We start from the raw sequence: 17,829 nt of genomic DNA on the forward strand, positions 1-17,829 counted from the left end.
TTGAGAGTCGAGGTGGATTATGTGATATGGATGTATGTTGTTTAGATCTTCTATAGTCAGATCAATACTCTAAATGGATTCTTAGATGCTAGTCCTCCGGCGGAAGGAATTCATGATTGGGGTAGTGGTACAACTATCTCTGATGGTTTGTCTTCTAGCCTGTATGCATGACGCGAGACTAGTAAGGACTATTCGACCTAAAGGTCAGTGCTATTGGTCTGGGCCCCATAAAACCCTTAAAGCCAAGCTACGCCAGCTCATGACCCGTTTCGGTTCGGGTTCTTTGGATCCTTTGGGAACACGTCGACGATACTTCGCACGAAACTGTCACCCTTGCTGTCCTGGAGCCGGCTGAGCGCAATTTTTGCGAAGTTTGATTGATAAACGAATGCGCCACAAAGATTGTTCTGTGCGCTAAGAGGCTGCATGCAACCCCTAAACTCCCGCCGCGATTGAGGTGTTTTTGTCCGGGTGGGGGGTATTGTGGCAGTGCCCCCTTGGCGTGCCGACTGATCCATGGATGTCTCTGGTGTTGATAACGAGATGACCATTTTGAGTACTGCAGGTGCGGAGTGAGTGAGGAATGAAGGAATTAATGTATTGAATAGGAATCGGAATAGGAATAGGTACTGGAATGACTGATGATGATTGTAAACCAGGTAATCTATGTATACTTCCTGGACATACTTAATGTACATAAGCTTGTGTTGATGACGGGCTAGTCCCGAAGAGGCAATGCCCGGCTGCATCGGAATCACAACGGCCAAACCAAACGATTGTTTCAGTCTGATGTTCGATTCAGCGATTGATTCATGAGATTCATTCGATCCAGACGATGCACGGGAGATCCAGGCGCTGATATTCCTGCAGTTCAATAGCTGGAAACAAGGTTGGAGCATGGGCGGAGACAACGTCATCACTCCTAACGGGGCAGAATAAAAGGCGCGTCGGCTGCCCAGACTTCTCCCCGACCCTTCTGTTCTTGAATCTTGAGGCTGTGCAAACCATCCCAGTAGGATCATCTCCACTGCATCCTTGAGAAAAGTCCTGGCATTCATCGCTGGAGCCACTCACATTCCTCTGGCTACCCCGGTGGATTCATCCATTGTCCTGTTTCGGTCCATCTTATTTCCTGGTCCGTGGATACTCGACCGCGTACGTGGCTGGTGTCCATCCCAGCACTACTGACCGGGTATGTTATTATCACTCGACGAGCAATCATCTCCTGGTTGGATGGGATGAGGAGAGCTAACGGGCAGAAAGATTCAACACGGAACTCTCCAGAGGAGAAGCACTCCAATTCTGCTTCAGCCACGCTTTAACCCTTCTCTTGACGGTCAAACCCCTCTTTCGACACCTCAGCGTACTACCTATTAAAGATCGCCATCCTCCACACCGGCAGTCTTCTTGATATTAATCCTGCGGATTGTGGTTCCAGATCGTCGCCACGCCGCTATCCTTTCCCGATGTGTACGTGCTAAGGTTAAGAGAGAATCCGTTTTCATCCATCCATCCACCCGGCCGTCGCCTTCTTTCTTTTCATCATATCCACGTCTGCATCACGTCGTTCCTTGACTCTTCACGGTGAATTCCTTCCTTCCTTCCTTCCTTCCTTCTTTCGCTCGTTCTTTCCTCTTTTCTCGCAATTGTGATGATTTGACACCTTTCCGCTCCTTCAATACCCGTGGATTCGTCGCATCGTACATATCCTTCTATCGACTGTGATCTTTGAATTTGTGTGTAATTGACTCTGAACTCGTCCTGGCCTGCATCCCCCGTCCAGTATATACTCAACTTCCACTGTCCTGCCGTTCTGTCGAAACATCAGAGATCCCGAACTGGACTAACCAGCCTCAAAACTCGTACAGCCACCAGGAATTTCCGTTCTCTTTTTCGATCATATACCTGGGGTCCCAGAAGAACAATGACCGGCCTTTCATCCCGAAATGGCTCTTTCGAGCATGGCGAACGTGAAGCCCTAATCAATGAGACCAATCGCGCCAACGCCGCTCTCCACCCCCGTCACAAACCGCTCACGCATTGGACTCAATGGCCGTCGCAGGCCGTGAAATTAACGTGGTCGACCCTCGCCCGTGATTATGTCAACGTTCTCCTTATTTTCGTGCCGTTGGGTATCATTGCCGGTGCCCTTCACTGGGACAGTACCGCCGTGTTCGTTCTGAACTTCCTCGCCATTGTCCCTTTGGCGTCCTTGCTCAGTTTCGCGACCGAGGAATTGGCGGCGACGATGGGGCAAGCTTTGGGAGGTCTAATGAATGCTACTTTCGGAAATGCCGTCGAATTGATCGTATGTTTGTGCCTGTTTGGACCCGTGGCGTTCGGGGATGTGGTTGACAGTATACTCCTCAGGTTAGCATTATTGCCCTCAAAGATGAGCAGATACGTGTCGTTCAGGCCAGTATGCTTGGCAGCATCCTGTCCAATATCCTCCTTGTGCTGGGGTGCTGTTTCTTCGTCGGTGGACTGCGCTACTCGGAACAGACCTTCAACAGTACGGTGGCTTCGACCATGTCGTCTCTGATGACCGTCGCGTCAGCTTCTCTTATCATTCCCGCCACCCTGTACGCCTCCATGGCGTCGACGAATGGCAAGGAGAAGGACACCCTGAACAACATCCTGCTCGTGTCGCACGGCACCGCCATCATCCTGCTCATCCTATACATCATGTACCTCTATTTCCAGCTCCGATCTCATGCCACCCTGTTCGAAGAGGTCAACAACGAGGATACTGAAAACGCCGGAGACCTGGTGGAGGCGGAAGAAGACCACCTTCTTAGTCCGTGGGCTGCCACTATCGCTTTGATCATCGTCACGGTCCTTGTCGCCATCTGCGCCGACTATCTGGTGGGAAGTATCGACAGCATCGTGGAGAAGACCGGCATGAGCCGCACGTTCATCGGTCTGGTCCTGATTCCGATCGTTGGTAATGCAGCGGAACACGTGACCGCTGTCGTCGTTGCGTGGAAGGGCAAGATGGATCTGGCTATCGGAGTCGCCATCGGCAGCAGTCTGCAGATTGCACTCTTTGTCACCCCCTTCCTTGTCGTCCTGGGCTGGATCATCGGCCAGCCCATGACCTTGCACTTTCACACCTTCGAGACCGTTGCTTTCTTCATTTCTGGGTTGGTTGTAACATTCCTCATTCAAGATGGGAAGTCGAACTATCTCGAGGGTGGTCTGTGTCTGGGAATGTATGTTTGCCTCCTTGCTGACGGATTTTGGCCCTTGCTTACTGATGGACCGATAGGTACTTGATCTTGGCGCTTGCGTTCTACGTTTACCCCGACGATGTGAACGAGAACGCCATGTTCCACGGTTAAATCGACCACTCATGGCTGGATATTGGCTATCGAGTTCATACGCTTCGTACACTTGTTAATTGCCTATTTCCTATTTTTTTTTTATCGTTGCCTTATTAATTCTCCGTATCCACTTGGCGTGTCCGGAGTCCCTTAAAAGTAGCCCTAAATGGGCTAGAAGCTCAGTCTTCGTCCGAGTCCATCGAGACCTTCCGTCTCTCGTTGATGCTTTGCCGCTTCGCCATTAAGGGATCCCCCGTTTTAAGCCACTAGTTTCTCGATACGTTGTTTCGCTGAGCGTTCGTACTGCGGGCCAGTTTCTCTTTTCAACATGTACAGTTTTGTTTGGTTAAGTCCTAGGATCTTTCCCTTGTTCATGAATGGGTTAGATAGGGAAATTGGTTCGGGTGGGACTGTAAGAAGCCATGAGATATCCTAGGTGGACATACAAGCTTATTCCAACCCACTGCCGCCAGCCCATCATGACTTCCCGACACGTACGTAATAACCGTATATGAGATTCCTGCACTCTGTCCCGACGTCCGGATTCCAGGAAGTCAGGTTATCGATCGAAATACAATGTCCTTGACAATCTGTTGGGGCGTCTCCCCCTTTGCACCTTGTGGAACTTGTAGCATCCTTGTGTCATCCCAGTCTGCGTCGGAGTCGGAGTCACCACGCCGGCACTACTTGTCGTCGACGGCGTAGAAGGGCTTGGCGTGGAAGAGCTCGACGTGGTGCTGGGGGCACACGATCGGAAGGTATCCCCATGGCAATTCGAAGTCAATGGTGTCGGTGTACATGGTAGATGTTATGGTGGTGTAAGGTTCATACCGGAGGGGTTCGGGAGACATGACGGATGTGATAGACACAAGCGTCCAAACTAGCCATTTGAAGTACTGGAAATTACACTAGTGTTCCTGGGAATACTGAGAGACTTCACACTGTGTCTTTTTATGCATGCCATTCCCGTAGATGCCCCAGATAGCAGTGAAATACTAAAACACCTGCAGTAGAATTCGGATATCTATATTCGCGCAATGTTATTGGGGGATGCGTGGTGGATGACTAAGTGGTGGGTCGGCGAGGAATTTCGTTCGGCGACTTCCAACGGACATCCAGATAGTCCCGGTTTGACCGACGTCAGCCATCCATTCTCCCTTGACCGCCATCCACTTGTCAAAGGGTGAGACTCATCATGCCGCCACTGCTGAACCTGTTCTCCGTGAGGGCCTCCGTCCCGGTCTTCCGCCAGGCCACGACACTGAACATCAATCGCTCCTACGCCGCATCGACCGCTTCCGGCTTCAAGTCTTCCCTCTCATCGTCGTCACGGACACAGCGGAGATGGAACTCCTCGGGGTCGGACGGAAAGAATGACTCCAAGCTGAACAGCACCACAAAGGACCAATTACCTCATGTGAGCGAGGAGGCCGCGGAAGTGAGCAAAATCATGGACAAGAAGTGCGATGCGACCCCTTCCAGTCCGGAGCTGGAGCAAGGAACTCCCATTCAGGAGGTGAGTTGCTTCCTCGGTTTGTTCCAGATGAATCTCTGGGTTGTGATAGGGCATGGAACGGTATCCGCTGACAAGTCACTCTCCGCCGCAGATCCTCAAACGTGACAAGGAAGCTCAGAAGCATGCCCCCAAGGTCATGCAGGACCAGATGAAGGGACCCTTCGGCACTCGCTCGTTCTCCACGTCAACCCGCCGCTACCAGGGCGACCTCCAAGGCCAGAACGCTGGTTTCGATGAGCAGACCGCCGCTGTTGTGGCCAATATGATTTCCCAGGTCAACCATCAGACGGAGGAGCTGCACCCCGGTCTCAAGTTTGAGGCGCCTGAGACTCTGCCCAAGACAGAGAATTTCCGCACGCGATATGACTCATTGTTGGAACAGTTTACGAAGTTACTGATGCGGGATGGAAAGTTGAGCAAGGCACAGAAGGTATGCACAGGCCCAGCAGGGATTTATCCCGCTTCCGTTGTTGTTGTCTGGGTTTGTCCTCTAATTGCATTCTCCAGAACATGGCCTTCATCCTGGACCACCTCCGTACCGCCTCTCCACCTCAACCCAACCCGAAGCGTCGTCTTCTCCCCGGTCCCCCCGGCCCTCAGCTCCCCTTGAACCCCGTCCTTTATCTTACATTGATTGTGGACTCGGTTGCTCCTCTGGTGAAGATCCGCCAACAGAAGGGTATCGCTGGTGGTGGTGCGTCCGTCCAGATCCCCGTCCCCCTCATGCAGAGACAGCGTCGGAGGACCGCTATCCGGTGGATCATCGACGCTTCCGACAAGCGTCGTGACAGCCACTTCGCCCAGAGGGTCGCCAACGAGCTAGTTGCGGTGGCGGAGGGCCGTAGTGGCGTGTGGGATCGGAGAGAACAGGTGCACAAGCTGGCTGTTGCTGGACGTTCCAACCTTGGGCTGGTGTCCAGCCGTCGTTGAAGACTTTCCTTCTAGTGAAGGGAGAAATAATGCGTTCTTTTCTTTTATCGGGGGGAGTTGGTTTGTTTTACAGCAGCAGTATAGCTGCCAGCGGCATATGAATGGGATTCCTGTTAGGAACATAAGGACCATGCTCTCTAGGAGAGTCTGTATTTTATCTACCAAGGCCACATGTGTATAGGTTACTTTACTCGTCTAGTGTTTTCCAGCTGATCCAATTTTCATGGTGGTTGTTTAACCCTCCTTACTGCATGCATATGTACCTATTTCTCTAGTGACTTTGACTGCCTTCCCTTTCCGCTTTAGTGCTCATCCCTCGCCGCTTCTTGCTCACTGAGTAGAAATGAACAGCCTGAGGTGATTGTTGGCGCCCGCCATTAACCACCAGACCAAAAAGCCTCGAGGTACTCTTCCGGCTGGAACTCGTCTGGAAGGTGGATGGAGGATCGAATGTTGAAAGAGCTATGGGTGAAGTAAGTAGGGCTTCTGAGCTACTATAATTAAATCATAATGGACACATGAAACAAGGAAAGTCACATTGGTTCTGGACTGTACAGGTACCCATGCGTGTGCGCACTTCACGAGACAAGTCCAGTTGGCTGACTCAGCACACCTTTTCATGGCATCACCTCCACCTCCACCTGTACGACCGCATCTCCCCCGTCTCCAGGTCTTCCCTGCGTCAGACCATTTCTCGACTCCAAATCCCTCCGTTTCCTCCGTTTCTCCATGCCCTGATTGCCCCCAGAGCTTGTGACAACCATACACCGCCGTCTTATCAGCGCCCTCTCACTAGTGCCGGCGGAGACTCGAGGCTGGACTCATTCCGTCGCTCCACGCCGAAATCCATTCTGCTTCGACCTTCCTGTTCAGCACCGTGTCGTCGAATGCTGTTGAACGGTCGGTGGCACGCTTCGCTTCTGCGACAGGTGCCTCTTCTCACGATCTGGACGTGATTCGTTCCTCGAGTATCGAGCTCCAAGACTATCCTGTCCCACCCGCGAACGGCCCCCGCCAGTCGCACAGTGAATCGCGGCTGCGGTCCTCCCCACCGTCGAATCGGGCACCAAGCGCTGGACTTAAGCCGTGGACTCGAACGGCTGCCTGGTCCGAGAAGCCTGTTCATCTCCGCTTCTGGGTCGAAGCTCTTCATCGTCGCTCGCAGCGTTCGACCCATCGGGACGTCGCCGCCAAGATGAAATTCTCCCACAGCATCCAGTTCAATGCGGTTCCTGAATGGAGCTCGTACTATATTGCTTACAGTAACCTGAAAAAGCTGTACGTTTTATTTCCTCTTCTCTCTAGCCATCACTGATGGAGGTCAAATTAGGATCTATACTTTGGAACAGCAAGCTCACCGTGGAGCTGGACAAGCTCTTGTCGACGTCGAATCAGCGCCATTGCTCGACGATGATACCCTCGACTCGGACACAATCTTTCAGCGGGCTCTTGGTGCCGAGTTGGAGAAGATCTGCACATTCTACCGTGAAAAAGAGGCCGAGATACTCGAGGAGATCGAACAGGTCGTCAAAGATGCGGAGGAATATGCCGCGCAGGCCGATGGGGTCAACATCGACCCCATGAGCGAGAACATGCACAAGGCCCGGACCACGAGCACCAGCTCGAGACCACGCACGGGGAGTATCTTCCGAGACTTCCCTCTGGGGTCTGAGCGCCGTCGAAGCACCGCCAGCGAGACTGCCGCCGAGGATGACTATGACGACGATGCCGATAGTGATGATGACCGCCCGCTCGTCGAACATGAGAGATCGCAGTCGCATGGGTCCGGGCTCGATGACAGCCACATGGATGGTGCGAGGGACTCGGCCTTTATGGGAGACTCCCGATTACTCGGGTACAACCACTCTACCAGCCGTATCGCCAATCAGGTGGAGCAGTTCGGTGACCCCCGCGTCCTGGACCTGTACAACTCCGGGCTGTCGCTGAAAAAGCGGGCGGTGAACGCCTACGTCTCGCTCTGCGGCCTCAAGTCGTACATCCAGTTGAACAAAACCGGCTTTTCAAAGGCCCTGAAGAAGTACGATAAGATCCTCGATCGCAGTCTACGTCGTGAGTACATGAACTCGACCGTCTCACCGGCGTACCCATTCACGGATGCAACTATGGAGAAGGTGGACAATTGTATCCGCAAGATTGAGGAGGTCTACGCCAACGTGGTGACCGGCAGAAATCTCCAACTCGCCAAACGGGAGCTTCGGCTGCATCTGCGGGAGCATGTCGTCTGGGAGAGGAACACCGTGTGGCGGGAGATGATCGGAATCGAACGAAAGGCGCAGGCGGCCAATGTTGGTATCCGTCGGACACTCCTCGGGGGCGATGAGGACCCTGCCACCGCGCGACGCCAGGGTGACGAACCCGCGAAGGAAGTCAAGGAGTTCAAGACACCGTTGGGTATCTTCCGCCCGCCGGAGTGGCTCTGCAGCTTAAGTTTCGGAACGCTCATCTTCATTGTGGCCATCTTCCTTACGTTGCTTGCGGTCCCGATGATGGATAAACCGGAACAGCAGAACTGCTTGGCTATGCTTGTATTTGTGAGCTTGCTATGGGCGACGGAGGTATGGACACCATTGCAGGTATTTGGACGAGTCGCTGATGATAATAGGTTATCCCGCTATTTGTGACGTCTCTTCTGATCCCCTTTCTCGTTGTGCTGCTGCGGATCATGAAATCGGAGGACAAGCCTCACCACCGTCTGGGCCCGAAGGAAGCCACGAACGTTGCGTTCGGCGCGATGTGGACGCCAGTCATTATGCTGCTGTTGGGTGGCTTCACCATCGCGGCAGCCTTATCGAAATATGATATTGCCCGTCGCATGGCAATGTTCGTGCTGAGCAAGGCAGGGTCCAACCCCCGGGTGGTGCTCCTTACGAACATGTTCGTCAGCATGTTCCTGAGCATGTGGATCAGCAACGTCGCTTCTCCGGTTCTTTGCTACTCAATCATCCAGGTAAGTTAGCGGGTCTATGTCTCTGTCAGTTGCTGACTTTGTCGCAGCCGTTGCTACGCAATCTGCCGCCGGATTCCAACTTCGCAAAGGCTCTAGTCTTGGGCATTGCCCTTGCGGCGAACGTCGGAGGTGCAGCCTCGCCGATTGCGTCCCCTCAGAACATCATCGCGCTGCAGAACATGTACCCGAGTATCAGCTGGGGTACCTGGTTCTTCGTGGCGCTTCCTGTCTGTATCATCTCCATCCTACTGATCTGGGCTCTTCTGCTGTTCACCTTCCACCCCAGTCGGGGCACTACTCTGGTTCCTATCCGCCCGCTCAAGGACAGATTTTCCGGGGTGCAATGGTTCATCAGCATCGTCACGCTGGGCACGATTGTGCTGTGGTGTGTCAGCCATCAGCTGGAGCATGTCTTCGGCGACATGGGAGTCATCGCGATCATCCCGATGGTGCTGTTCTTCGGAACGGGCATCCTCAACAAGGAAGATTTCAACAACTTCTTGTGGACGATCATCATCTTGGCCGCGGGTGGCCTGTGCCTGGGAAAGGCGGTGACCTCGTCGGGGCTGCTGCATGCGCTGGCGAACGGCATCCGGGCTCGGGTCGAACACCTCAGTCTGTACGGGGTGTTGATCGTCTTCTCGGCGTTGATCCTAGTGGTGGCCACGTTCATCTCGCATACGGTGGCAGCGTTGATCATGCTCCCGCTGGTCCGGCAGATCGGGGTGGGCATGGAGGATCCGCATCCCAACCTGCTGGTGATGGCCAGCGCCCTGATGTGTTCGGTGGCCATGGCCCTGCCAACCAGCGGGTTCCCCAACATGAGTAAGTTTGCCTACCGCCTCCTATGACCGGTTTACTGATAGCTAGCAGCCGCGATTATGACCGAGGTGCCTCAGACTGGCCAACGGTACCTCCAAGTGCGCCACTTCTTCACGCGCGGTATCCCGTCCAGCTTGATGTCGTTTGCGGTGATTGTGACGATCGGATATGGGTTGATGTACATAGCTGGACTGTAGGGGATGCATGCAGACGTATATAGATCGAGCAGTGGAGGTGTAGAGCTTGCGGGTACAGGAATATATACAAAGCAACAGAGCTCATTACGATATATATATATATACTTTCATGTATTCTCATTAGTTGTTCGTGACTCCATCCGGATTACTATACAGAAATCCCCATGGATGCAACATTAACTCGTGAAAGGAATCTAAACGATGCCCGGGATCAATCATCCCAATAAAAAAAAAAGCCAGCCAACCTAGGGCCACAACATGCATGAAATCCGGCCAATGTCGTCTCGTCAGTGTTCGTCAGCGTACTAATTTTAGTTCCTACGAACTCAAACCAACCCTTGTTAGCGGTGAACCGTCTCCCAAGCAAGATAGGAGATACATACAACAATCCCAGGGTCAGATCACCGTGGATCTTCGCTTTCAGCTGCACCTCAATATCCAGATTCAGGTCCAGCCGCAGCCGCAGCTGCTCATCCCGGCCGCCGTCGTCCTTCTCCTCGCCCTTGTTCCCGCCGAGGATCCCGCCGACGGCCTTCCCTGCCGTGTTAGTCACCCCGTTGACGGCATTGCCCGCTGTGTTCTGCACCAGGTCCCCGGCCTGGTTGACGCCGCCGAGACCGCCCAGGGGACCGCCGTCGTCGCCGCCGAGCGGCTGACGGCGCTGGCGGCGCTGCCGACGGGGCCGTTCGAGCGCGGTATTGTTGTTGTTGCTGTCCATGGAGTCCTGCTGATAGGGCGGCGGGCGACGACGTCTGCGTTGGGGCTGCGGGGCGGGCTCGGGGTCGGGTTGTTGGTCTTGGTCTTGGTCTTCGTCGGAGGGTTCTTGCTTGATAGGGTCTTCCTCGTGCTGAGGGGTCTGGTTGTTTTCCTTATCGGACATGGTGAAGAGCGGGTGGAGGGAGTGAAGAGGGAGGGGGGATATATGTGCACGCCGGGTGTGGTGTCGACAAGCGAGATAAATTATATGTCGATATGTCTCAGGGAAGTATGGAGGGAGCGGCCAGTCGCTGGTGGCCAGTCATCCCACCCCCTCGAAGGTCCTTTATAACCAGTCAGGTTGGGACGCACCCCATGGACCGGAGTTGATTCGGCGGGCCTGCGGTGCCCCCGTCCAAGGCCGGGGGGGCGGGGATATGTCATACCGGCGCGGCTCGACGTCAGTGTCCCACGACGCGCGGCGACGACAGGTTGCAGGACGGTCGTCATCGGACAGGGAAGCGAGCGCGCACGAGGGAGGGGGAGAAGCAGCGCTGATTGACGACGATGACGTCGGGACGGCAAGGGAGCCGGAGCAGGATGCAGTGGATGTCGGCCGATCAAGGCGATTGACGATGGGGCCGCCGTTTAATTGATTTAATATACTCGAGGGCCAATGATGGGCGCAGATCGGAGAATTTGCGGCCAGTGGAGGGCTTGGTCAGGGCGGGTGAGCGCCACGCACGTCAGCTGCTGGGTTGGTTAGTGTGTTGATCTGATTATGATCTGACTGACTTACAACGCAGTAACCGAGTTATGGTGTTATGGTCCTGGAGGTATGGTACTGCACATGGAGCGGATATTCCACGCCGCTTTGTCGGCTGCGTCATTGTCTCGGCCGGGGTGAACCATGGTTGAACGCCCACCACGCGGTGGAAATCTCCCTTCGTTCGCATGGAACCAGGACAGGCGTGAAAAAATGACTTCATACAGCTGAACCGGTCACAGGAGTGGCGTCGTCTGACCCGGGCCAAGATGGGAGGATGTTGGAGGAGGTGCAGGAAGAGTCGGTGGAGAGACGGAAGTCGATCGGACTAAACTAGGGCTTTTGCCACGATCGATGCAGACTAAAATAGTAGTCGAGGGCAGTCCCTGTGAGGAATTCTTCCTGCACTGTCGCCGTTCGAAATCTACATTCCACTATCATGGCCACTGCAGAGAAACCCAAGGAAGAGACCACGGTGCCTCCCGACGATTATGAAGAGGACGAGGAATTCCACTCGGGAGGTGAGGAAGATATAGATCCCAACCCGAATCCACCACGTCAGAGGCAGCAGCAGCAGCAGCAGCAGAAGAAAACTCCCAAACAACCCCAACCGCAAGACGATTATGATGATGATTATTCAGACGACTATGATGATGAAGATGAATATGACTACGATGATGACTACTACGACGACTACTACGACGACTACAACCCCCCAGGCAAATCAATGCAGCCGTATCAACGGGGCTCGCGATCGTTGACCAACAATACGATCTCCAATGGGCCCATCACCAACGGCGATATCAAGACAGTCGACCAGAAAGGCGGCAGCATCGACGACGAAGAGGGTCTGAAGCTGAAGCTGGAGTTGAATCTGGACATCGAGGTGGAGCTGAAGGCGCGGATTCACGGCGACCTGACGTTGGCTTTACTGTAAGTGATCCGGACGGACGATCTGGCGGGAACTGCCGGCTCAGAGAATCTAGGAATTAACGAGGAGCAGTGCATGAGACGAATTGATAGAGGGATGCTTAGCGTTGAATAGTATTTATTTCTTGTTGATGATATACTTCCGAGTAACATGTGGATTCCGACTACCGAGGTTCTTGGCGCTATTTTAGTACATACGGAGTACATCTCCTACTTCTACTTCTACTTCTACAACCACCACTACCTCCTCTACTCTACATCTACGATAACTTCTACATTGCAACTACCATGGAGAAAAACCCTATCCTCCACCACATGAACAAAGACCACCAACGGTCGCTGTCCATGTACCTCCAAGTCTACTGCGGCGTGTCCGGCCGGGACGCCCAATCCGCCCAGCTGGAGGACATCACGCTGGACGATCTCCTCCTCCGCGTCGCCAATGGCACCCGGTACACCATACCGCTGACCCCGCCGCTGAAGAGCCTGTCCGAGGCGCGGCCCCGCGTGGTCGCCATGCACAAGCACTGTCTGGAGAAACTGGGGCTATCGTCCGTCGTGATCACCGAGTACCGGGCCCCGCGCGGCATGCACGCCGTCATCTTCGCAGTATGTCTCGGTCTGATGGTGGGATTCGGCCGTCGGGCGCATTTCGAGGAGGGCTCGTGGGTGGCGCGCACGATGGGCGAGGAGATGGCGCAGAAGGGCTGGACGGTGCAGCCGTGGGTGCTGGGAGGACTGGTCGGGGCGCATGTGCTGGAGGCACTGTTGCTGGCGGTGACGCGACTGCGGCGACACGGGGTGGAACTGTTCAGTCGGGTGTGGTGGATGTGGATGGGCTCGACGGTGATCGAGGGGTTTGCGGCCTTCCAGCGGATTGACGGGATGGTGAAGGAGAAGCAGAAGGGGGAGTAGTGCAGGTGCATAGATTATGTAAGAAATATATTAAGTTTGATCATAACGATTAAAATGCATTCGTGATGAGTCAGCAGGCTAACCCCATCCGGTTAGCTAGGGCTCGACAAGCGAGACCCGTGACACACTGAATTTCCCCCCAACGCCGTCAGTCTCGCCGCACCGACAAGCGACATCCCCATTCACCCCGACCGCCCAACGACCCTGCCCGCTGCGTTCCTGGTGAAGGACTGCAGGATTAGAGGTGAGTGTTATCTTCTGTCGATGTTGTTCGGTTCCCGTCGACGTCGTGCGAGTCCCAGTCGAACCGTCGAGTCCGAGATTTGGTCTGTTGAAATTGAGATCTGTGCGACGGGATATACGGACGACTGGAGGGAGAAGGAGGAAGAACAGAAGGTTGCCGCTGCGACTTCGGACGCGATTATCGACGGGAATTCGACAGCAACATCGCCATCGACATCCACCCACGTCCAATGCATCTCTAACATCTCCCCTCTAGACCGCAAACATGGGTATCTCTCGCGACTCTCGCCACAAGCGCTCGGCCACCGGTGCGAAGAGGGCCACCTACCGCAAGAAGAGGTATGCACTACACGGCGACGACACCACCGAATCACACAGCAGACGTTGATCATTTGCAGAGCCTTCGAGAAGGGTCGCCAGCCCTCCAACACTCGTATCGGCCCCAAGAGAATCCATCTGGTCCGCACCCGCGGCGGTAACCGCAAGTTCCGTGGCCTGCGTCTCGACTCGGGTAACTTCTCGTGGGGATCGGAGGGCATCTCGCGCAAGACCCGTGTCATCGTCGTGGCCTACCACCCGTCCAACAACGAACTGGTCCGCACCAACACCCTGACCAAGTCGGCCGTCGTCCAGATCGATGCCGCCCCCTTCCGTCAATGGTACGAGGCCCACTACGGCCAGCCCCTCGGCCGTCGTCGTCAGCAGAAGACCGAGACCACCGAGGAGAAGAAGAGCAACAGCGTCGTGAAGAAGCAGGCCGCTCGCTTCGCCGACCACGGCAAGGTCGAGTCCGCCATCGAGAGACAGTTCGAGGCCGGTCGTCTCTACGCCGTCATCGCCTCCCGCCCCGGTCAGAGCGGTCGTGTCGATGGCTACATTCTGGAGGGTGAGGAGCTGGCTTTCTACCAGCGTGCTATTCGGAAGTAAGGGAAATAATGTTGTCATGCTTACTTATTTCCTTTTTCTTTTAAATTAAAAAAATGCAACGTTTATTTCTGGATGGGCATCTGGCACTGCGATTGAGATCGGATGGGAGTTTTAGCTGTGTAGAATGAACCTGACTTTTACTACGCCACTCTTACATAACCAGCGATTTCTCCTTTGCTCGTTTCTCTACCTGTAGTCCATTTTTACTTTACCTGTTGTCCTTCCCAAACCCGCACTGCCCCTACGAAGATGACGAAGAAACGAAGCTACTATTTTCCCTCAGCCCCACTGACGTGAGAAGATCACCGTTTTTGCCTCTTGACTGAGCAAATATTCTTGCGGGTTTTCTCTGTTAGAGACCACTCAGCAGGACTTTATAGGAGCACCTCTAGATGTCCTGTTAAAAAAAAAAAAAAAGACAATGGCTGATGTCAAGTATTCCTGTACTATGTTCCATGGCGTCTGATTCTGCTGTTCTCTGTCTACCACTTGCAGCCGAGTGCATGCTTAGGGTTATGTCGATGTGTTCGGGGCCAATGCTTACATACTGTCTAACACCCAGGCAAGCAAATTGGCAGGAATTGGCCGTTCAAAACAGACCTTGAGGGTTTTGTAAGGTACCTATGGGCCCTTGAGTGCTGAATACTGGGCTATAGTAAAAGGAATCCAATGTTTGAAGGTTTTGAGTACTGAGAAGGAATGTCACGGTCATTGTATGGCCAGAATATGCTAACTACAAAAACAGGGTGCGTACCGACAGTAGGGTGATATGAGTACCCATCCATCGGCTCAACACACCCAACTGGCACGGCGAATGGAAGGAATGGGAGAATTGCACACTTCAGTAGTAATGATCGATCGACTCCATCTCCATCTAAATACGTAGCCTTTCCCAACCGATATGATCTCTGCGAGGCTCACCAGGACTTGACTCAGCATAGCCTGCATCTGGAGAACGAGCCGTACCAGGAGTATGTTGTTTTTTTCTGACAAGTATCGAGGGTACCAGGATGAATCACGCGACGCCTGCTGTCTCCTTTTTGGCATTGATGATGTGGCCACATAGTCACCGTCAGGTATTCATGTTGAGCGGTGTTTTCAAACTGGATGCTCTTATATGCTGAAGCAGAATTATGACAGTGGTCGGCGTGCGACGCTATAAGGTCAATGTCTGAACAGCCCGTATCGCTTGCTGGATATGCCCAGTACACTAGCGATTGCCTTGGCAGAATCGATCTCGGTTTTGTTGTGATTGAGTCCCCCATCGTCCTGGGAGGTCGCGAGCCAACTGCTTTTTTGCCTACTGCACCATGTGCGCTCAGCCACTCATAGGTGACAAGCCTGCTGGGACTCGCCTTTCGAAATTCGCCTTGGTCATATAGGGCTGATTCAGCAGCCACTTCCATTTGAAGGTTCACCTCGACGATGCACTCAAAAAGTCCCTTGTCTTCGCCGTCGAAATCGATGGTCCGGTTGGTTGGAGGCAGTGCTATTGTTGTTCCGAGTTCCTCAACATAAAGTTTATAGTCGATGCCGGTGTTGTTCAAACAGTTTAGAAAAGTATTCGCGACTTGACTGCTTAGTTTATCAGGGCCGTACATCGTGAGGCGACCCACGTTCTGTGGGAGTGCCGATGCTAGCATAAACACGCATGACCAGACCAGCAGTGTCGGTGCGTAGTATGGCTTCATGATGTGGTTCGAATGGAGAGGATCTTAATGGATTATGGTAGTAAAGAAGAGATAGATGTTTAGATAGACAAGGAACAGCTTCTTTGCTTTCAGCGTACGTTTAAATATCCTGGTCTTCTCGGGTAAGCTTCCTATCTACGATTGGACTCAAGTATAGCCAAAATCTATCCTGGTTCTAATTGGGATGCGCGATTATTGTAATTCGCTGTTATCTGCTATGGAGAATGGTTATGCCTGTGGGTTCATAGTCCGGAGTCGCCCGTGCTATATCGTGTATGTCAAGTGCGTGGCCTGTTGGTCATGTATCATGCATATATAGTTGAAAGTTAGTTAACTAATCCCTGCGGTAGAGGTCTGACATAATACAAGGCTAGCACAGTCATAACTAGTTATAGACAATCCTGTGGTTCCCACACCTAATTACGTTATCTTTCTGGCTTGCAAATCTTGCCTTAGTAGCCCTTCCTTCTAGGGATCAGAGATGGTTTGAAAAGTGGGTGGTGTTAGGAACCGGAGTCGCTATATCGTCCGTTCGCTGCATGATCCATTGGACATATTGTACTTTTAGTATGTTAGCCTGAAAATGTTGGACCACTCCCCTCTTCGTTCTAGTGGACGACAGTGGGTCGATTACCGGAAGAATTGTAACTCAGACTGTGCTACAGTTCAGAACTGCTTTCACTACGAAGTACTCAGTACATGGGGCCATATATCTCGCCCCCACGTAGTATAGGAGGGTAATGAACCAATGAACTAGTCTAGCCATTGGCCCCCAACCACGAACCGAGGTGGAGTCTGTCGTAGTAATACTTGTTTGTCCATTCTATATCCAACTGGATCCAAACCACGGTGCTCTGTTTCTCAAATAAGCAACGGAGTTATAATTAGCGTGATCCTTCAAGTGCTTAACAGAATAGCCAAGCATAAAATAGTGCTTGATAGATGTGTTAGCGGCCTACTAGAGCCCTTTAAGAAGACTTTAGAAGCGCAGCCCTTTGATAGGGCCTTAATATGACCATCTCAGCTTTGCTCCTGCCACACCGCGATACTCCTTCCACGCCACGGAGAGGTTGCAACTATCTAGGAATCAATTATAGGCCATGTCCATTTCGAGAGAGCGAGGAAGGGTGGGGAACTCCTTTAGTTATGTAGCCAGAAAAAGAAGGTCCTAGCAGACTAATGCAATTGCGGCGGTCTACTATGGAAAGATCCCAAAAAATCGCAGTTCGCCATTCCGCTGTCTCAGCCCCCTGGATCGCACCATGCAGGGACCCAACCGCGCTATCCCAGACTACAGCACCCAACTCACGAAGACATCTACCAATAACAAGCCATACTCATTACGCTTCTGTGGTGCGGTATGTAGAGACCAACATAGTATCTATGTATAGACTATATTAGTGCCGGCGCTTAAAGGACCGGCTTCCTGCACCTGCGGCAACCGACATTGAACTACCTAGGTAAGAAAATGGGTATTTCCTAGATGGGTAAATGTTTGTGACTGCGATTAAACACTGGTCATGGAGTCCTTGTTGCATTTATCTACCTAAATCGAATTGATACCGACAACGGCATTGTGCTTGCGTCCTATCACTTACCTCCGAACACCCAACGCCTTTACGCTATGCATAGCGTAGACAACAATTTTACTTGCACTTAATTAGATTGGTGCATATAGCGGAGCTGGCTGCGGTAGGATAAAGTCAGCTGCAGCGTAGCCAGAGAGAAGGGCGAACATACTCCGTATACATACGGGTATCTAGAGATGTGCTGCCGATCAACGAAGCTGATCAATTGCTATAGGATACCATCTGCCGAATATGGAGTACTCCAATACCCACGGTGCACCTACTCCACATGATGGCACAATGTCTCGCCTCGGCTGACTTGGGTGCAAAAGGGCCA

The 17,829-nt window shown here is 53.0% G+C and overlaps 7 protein-coding genes across 7 annotated transcripts; 5 read left to right on the top strand and 2 right to left on the bottom strand.

The window, feature by feature from the left end:
• Positions 1–983: 983 nt before the first annotated feature.
• Positions 984–3,735, top strand: BDV59DRAFT_181404 (Sodium/calcium exchanger protein-domain-containing protein). The gene is made up of 3 exons (XM_073690235.1): positions 984–1,470; positions 1,869–2,308; positions 2,371–3,735. The coding sequence occupies exons 1-3, from the start codon at positions 1,467–1,469 to the stop codon at positions 3,274–3,276; spliced, it is 1,350 nt and encodes a 449-aa protein (XP_073546413.1). The 5' UTR covers positions 984–1,466; the 3' UTR covers positions 3,277–3,735.
• Positions 3,736–4,518: 783 nt separating this feature from the next.
• BDV59DRAFT_203249 (putative plasma membrane phosphate transporter Pho87) lies at positions 4,519–9,756 on the top strand (the record flags this gene model as incomplete). The annotated part of the gene is made up of 8 exons (XM_073694230.1): positions 4,519–4,839; positions 4,931–5,269; positions 5,347–5,751; positions 6,566–7,047; positions 7,100–8,345; positions 8,393–8,737; positions 8,785–9,562; positions 9,611–9,756. 8 exons carry the CDS (start codon positions 4,519–4,521, stop codon positions 9,754–9,756), a joined length of 4,062 nt encoding a protein of 1,353 aa, XP_073546414.1.
• A 245-nt stretch (positions 9,757–10,001) lies between these two features.
• BDV59DRAFT_203250 (uncharacterized protein) lies at positions 10,002–10,636 on the bottom strand (the record flags this gene model as incomplete). Its single annotated transcript, XM_073694231.1, has 2 exons — positions 10,002–10,039; positions 10,093–10,636. 2 exons carry the CDS (start codon positions 10,634–10,636, stop codon positions 10,002–10,004), a joined length of 582 nt encoding a protein of 193 aa, XP_073546415.1.
• A 913-nt stretch (positions 10,637–11,549) lies between these two features.
• BDV59DRAFT_61864 (uncharacterized protein) lies at positions 11,550–12,324 on the top strand. Its single transcript, XM_073696775.1, has 3 exons — positions 11,550–11,739; positions 11,878–12,151; positions 12,205–12,324. The coding sequence occupies exons 1-3, from the start codon at positions 11,658–11,660 to the stop codon at positions 12,209–12,211; spliced, it is 363 nt and encodes a 120-aa protein (XP_073546416.1). The 5' UTR covers positions 11,550–11,657; the 3' UTR covers positions 12,212–12,324.
• Positions 12,296–13,118, top strand: BDV59DRAFT_61807 (DUF2470 domain-containing protein). The gene has a single exon (XM_073696773.1). It carries the CDS (start codon positions 12,437–12,439, stop codon positions 13,061–13,063), a length of 627 nt encoding a protein of 208 aa, XP_073546417.1. The 5' UTR covers positions 12,296–12,436; the 3' UTR covers positions 13,064–13,118.
• A 35-nt stretch (positions 13,119–13,153) lies between these two features.
• On the top strand, positions 13,154–14,476 carry BDV59DRAFT_181438 (40S ribosomal protein eS8). Its single transcript, XM_073690236.1, has 2 exons — positions 13,154–13,645; positions 13,705–14,476. Exons 1-2 carry the CDS (start codon positions 13,572–13,574, stop codon positions 14,231–14,233), a joined length of 603 nt encoding a protein of 200 aa, XP_073546418.1. The 5' UTR covers positions 13,154–13,571; the 3' UTR covers positions 14,234–14,476.
• A 460-nt stretch (positions 14,477–14,936) lies between these two features.
• Positions 14,937–16,030, bottom strand: BDV59DRAFT_181439 (uncharacterized protein). The gene has a single exon (XM_073690237.1). The coding sequence runs from the start codon at positions 15,922–15,924 to the stop codon at positions 15,166–15,168; it is 759 nt and encodes a 252-aa protein (XP_073546419.1). The 5' UTR covers positions 15,925–16,030; the 3' UTR covers positions 14,937–15,165.
• Between the last annotated feature and the right edge of the window lie 1,799 nt (positions 16,031–17,829).

Source organism: Aspergillus ambiguus (assembly GCF_047715705.1).
Source record: "Aspergillus ambiguus strain CBS 117.58 unplaced genomic scaffold BDV59scaffold_23, whole genome shotgun sequence".
Lineage (NCBI taxonomy): Eukaryota > Fungi > Ascomycota > Eurotiomycetes > Eurotiales > Aspergillaceae > Aspergillus > Aspergillus ambiguus.

What these genes read in the sequence shown, in the direction of transcription:
- BDV59DRAFT_181404 (XM_073690235.1), top strand. An exon ending in GAAATGCCGTCGAATTGATC is followed by an intron (nt 2,309 to 2,370) that starts GTATGTTTGTGC and finishes TATACTCCTCAG; the next exon opens with GTTAGCATTATTGCCCTCAA.
- BDV59DRAFT_61864 (XM_073696775.1), top strand. Translation starts at nt 11,658, where the DNA reads ATGGCCACTGCAGAGAAACCCAAGGAAGAGACCACGGTGCCTCCCGAC. An exon ending in CGAGGAATTCCACTCGGGAG is followed by an intron (nt 11,740 to 11,877) that starts GTGAGGAAGATA and finishes ATGATGATGAAG; the next exon opens with ATGAATATGACTACGATGAT.
- BDV59DRAFT_61807 (XM_073696773.1), top strand. Translation starts at nt 12,437, where the DNA reads ATGGAGAAAAACCCTATCCTCCACCACATGAACAAAGACCACCAACGG.
- BDV59DRAFT_181438 (XM_073690236.1), top strand. Translation starts at nt 13,572, where the DNA reads ATGGGTATCTCTCGCGACTCTCGCCACAAGCGCTCGGCCACCGGTGCG. An exon ending in GCCACCTACCGCAAGAAGAG is followed by an intron (nt 13,646 to 13,704) that starts GTATGCACTACA and finishes GATCATTTGCAG; the next exon opens with AGCCTTCGAGAAGGGTCGCC.
- BDV59DRAFT_181439 (XM_073690237.1), bottom strand. Translation starts at nt 15,924, where the DNA reads ATGAAGCCATACTACGCACCGACACTGCTGGTCTGGTCATGCGTGTTT.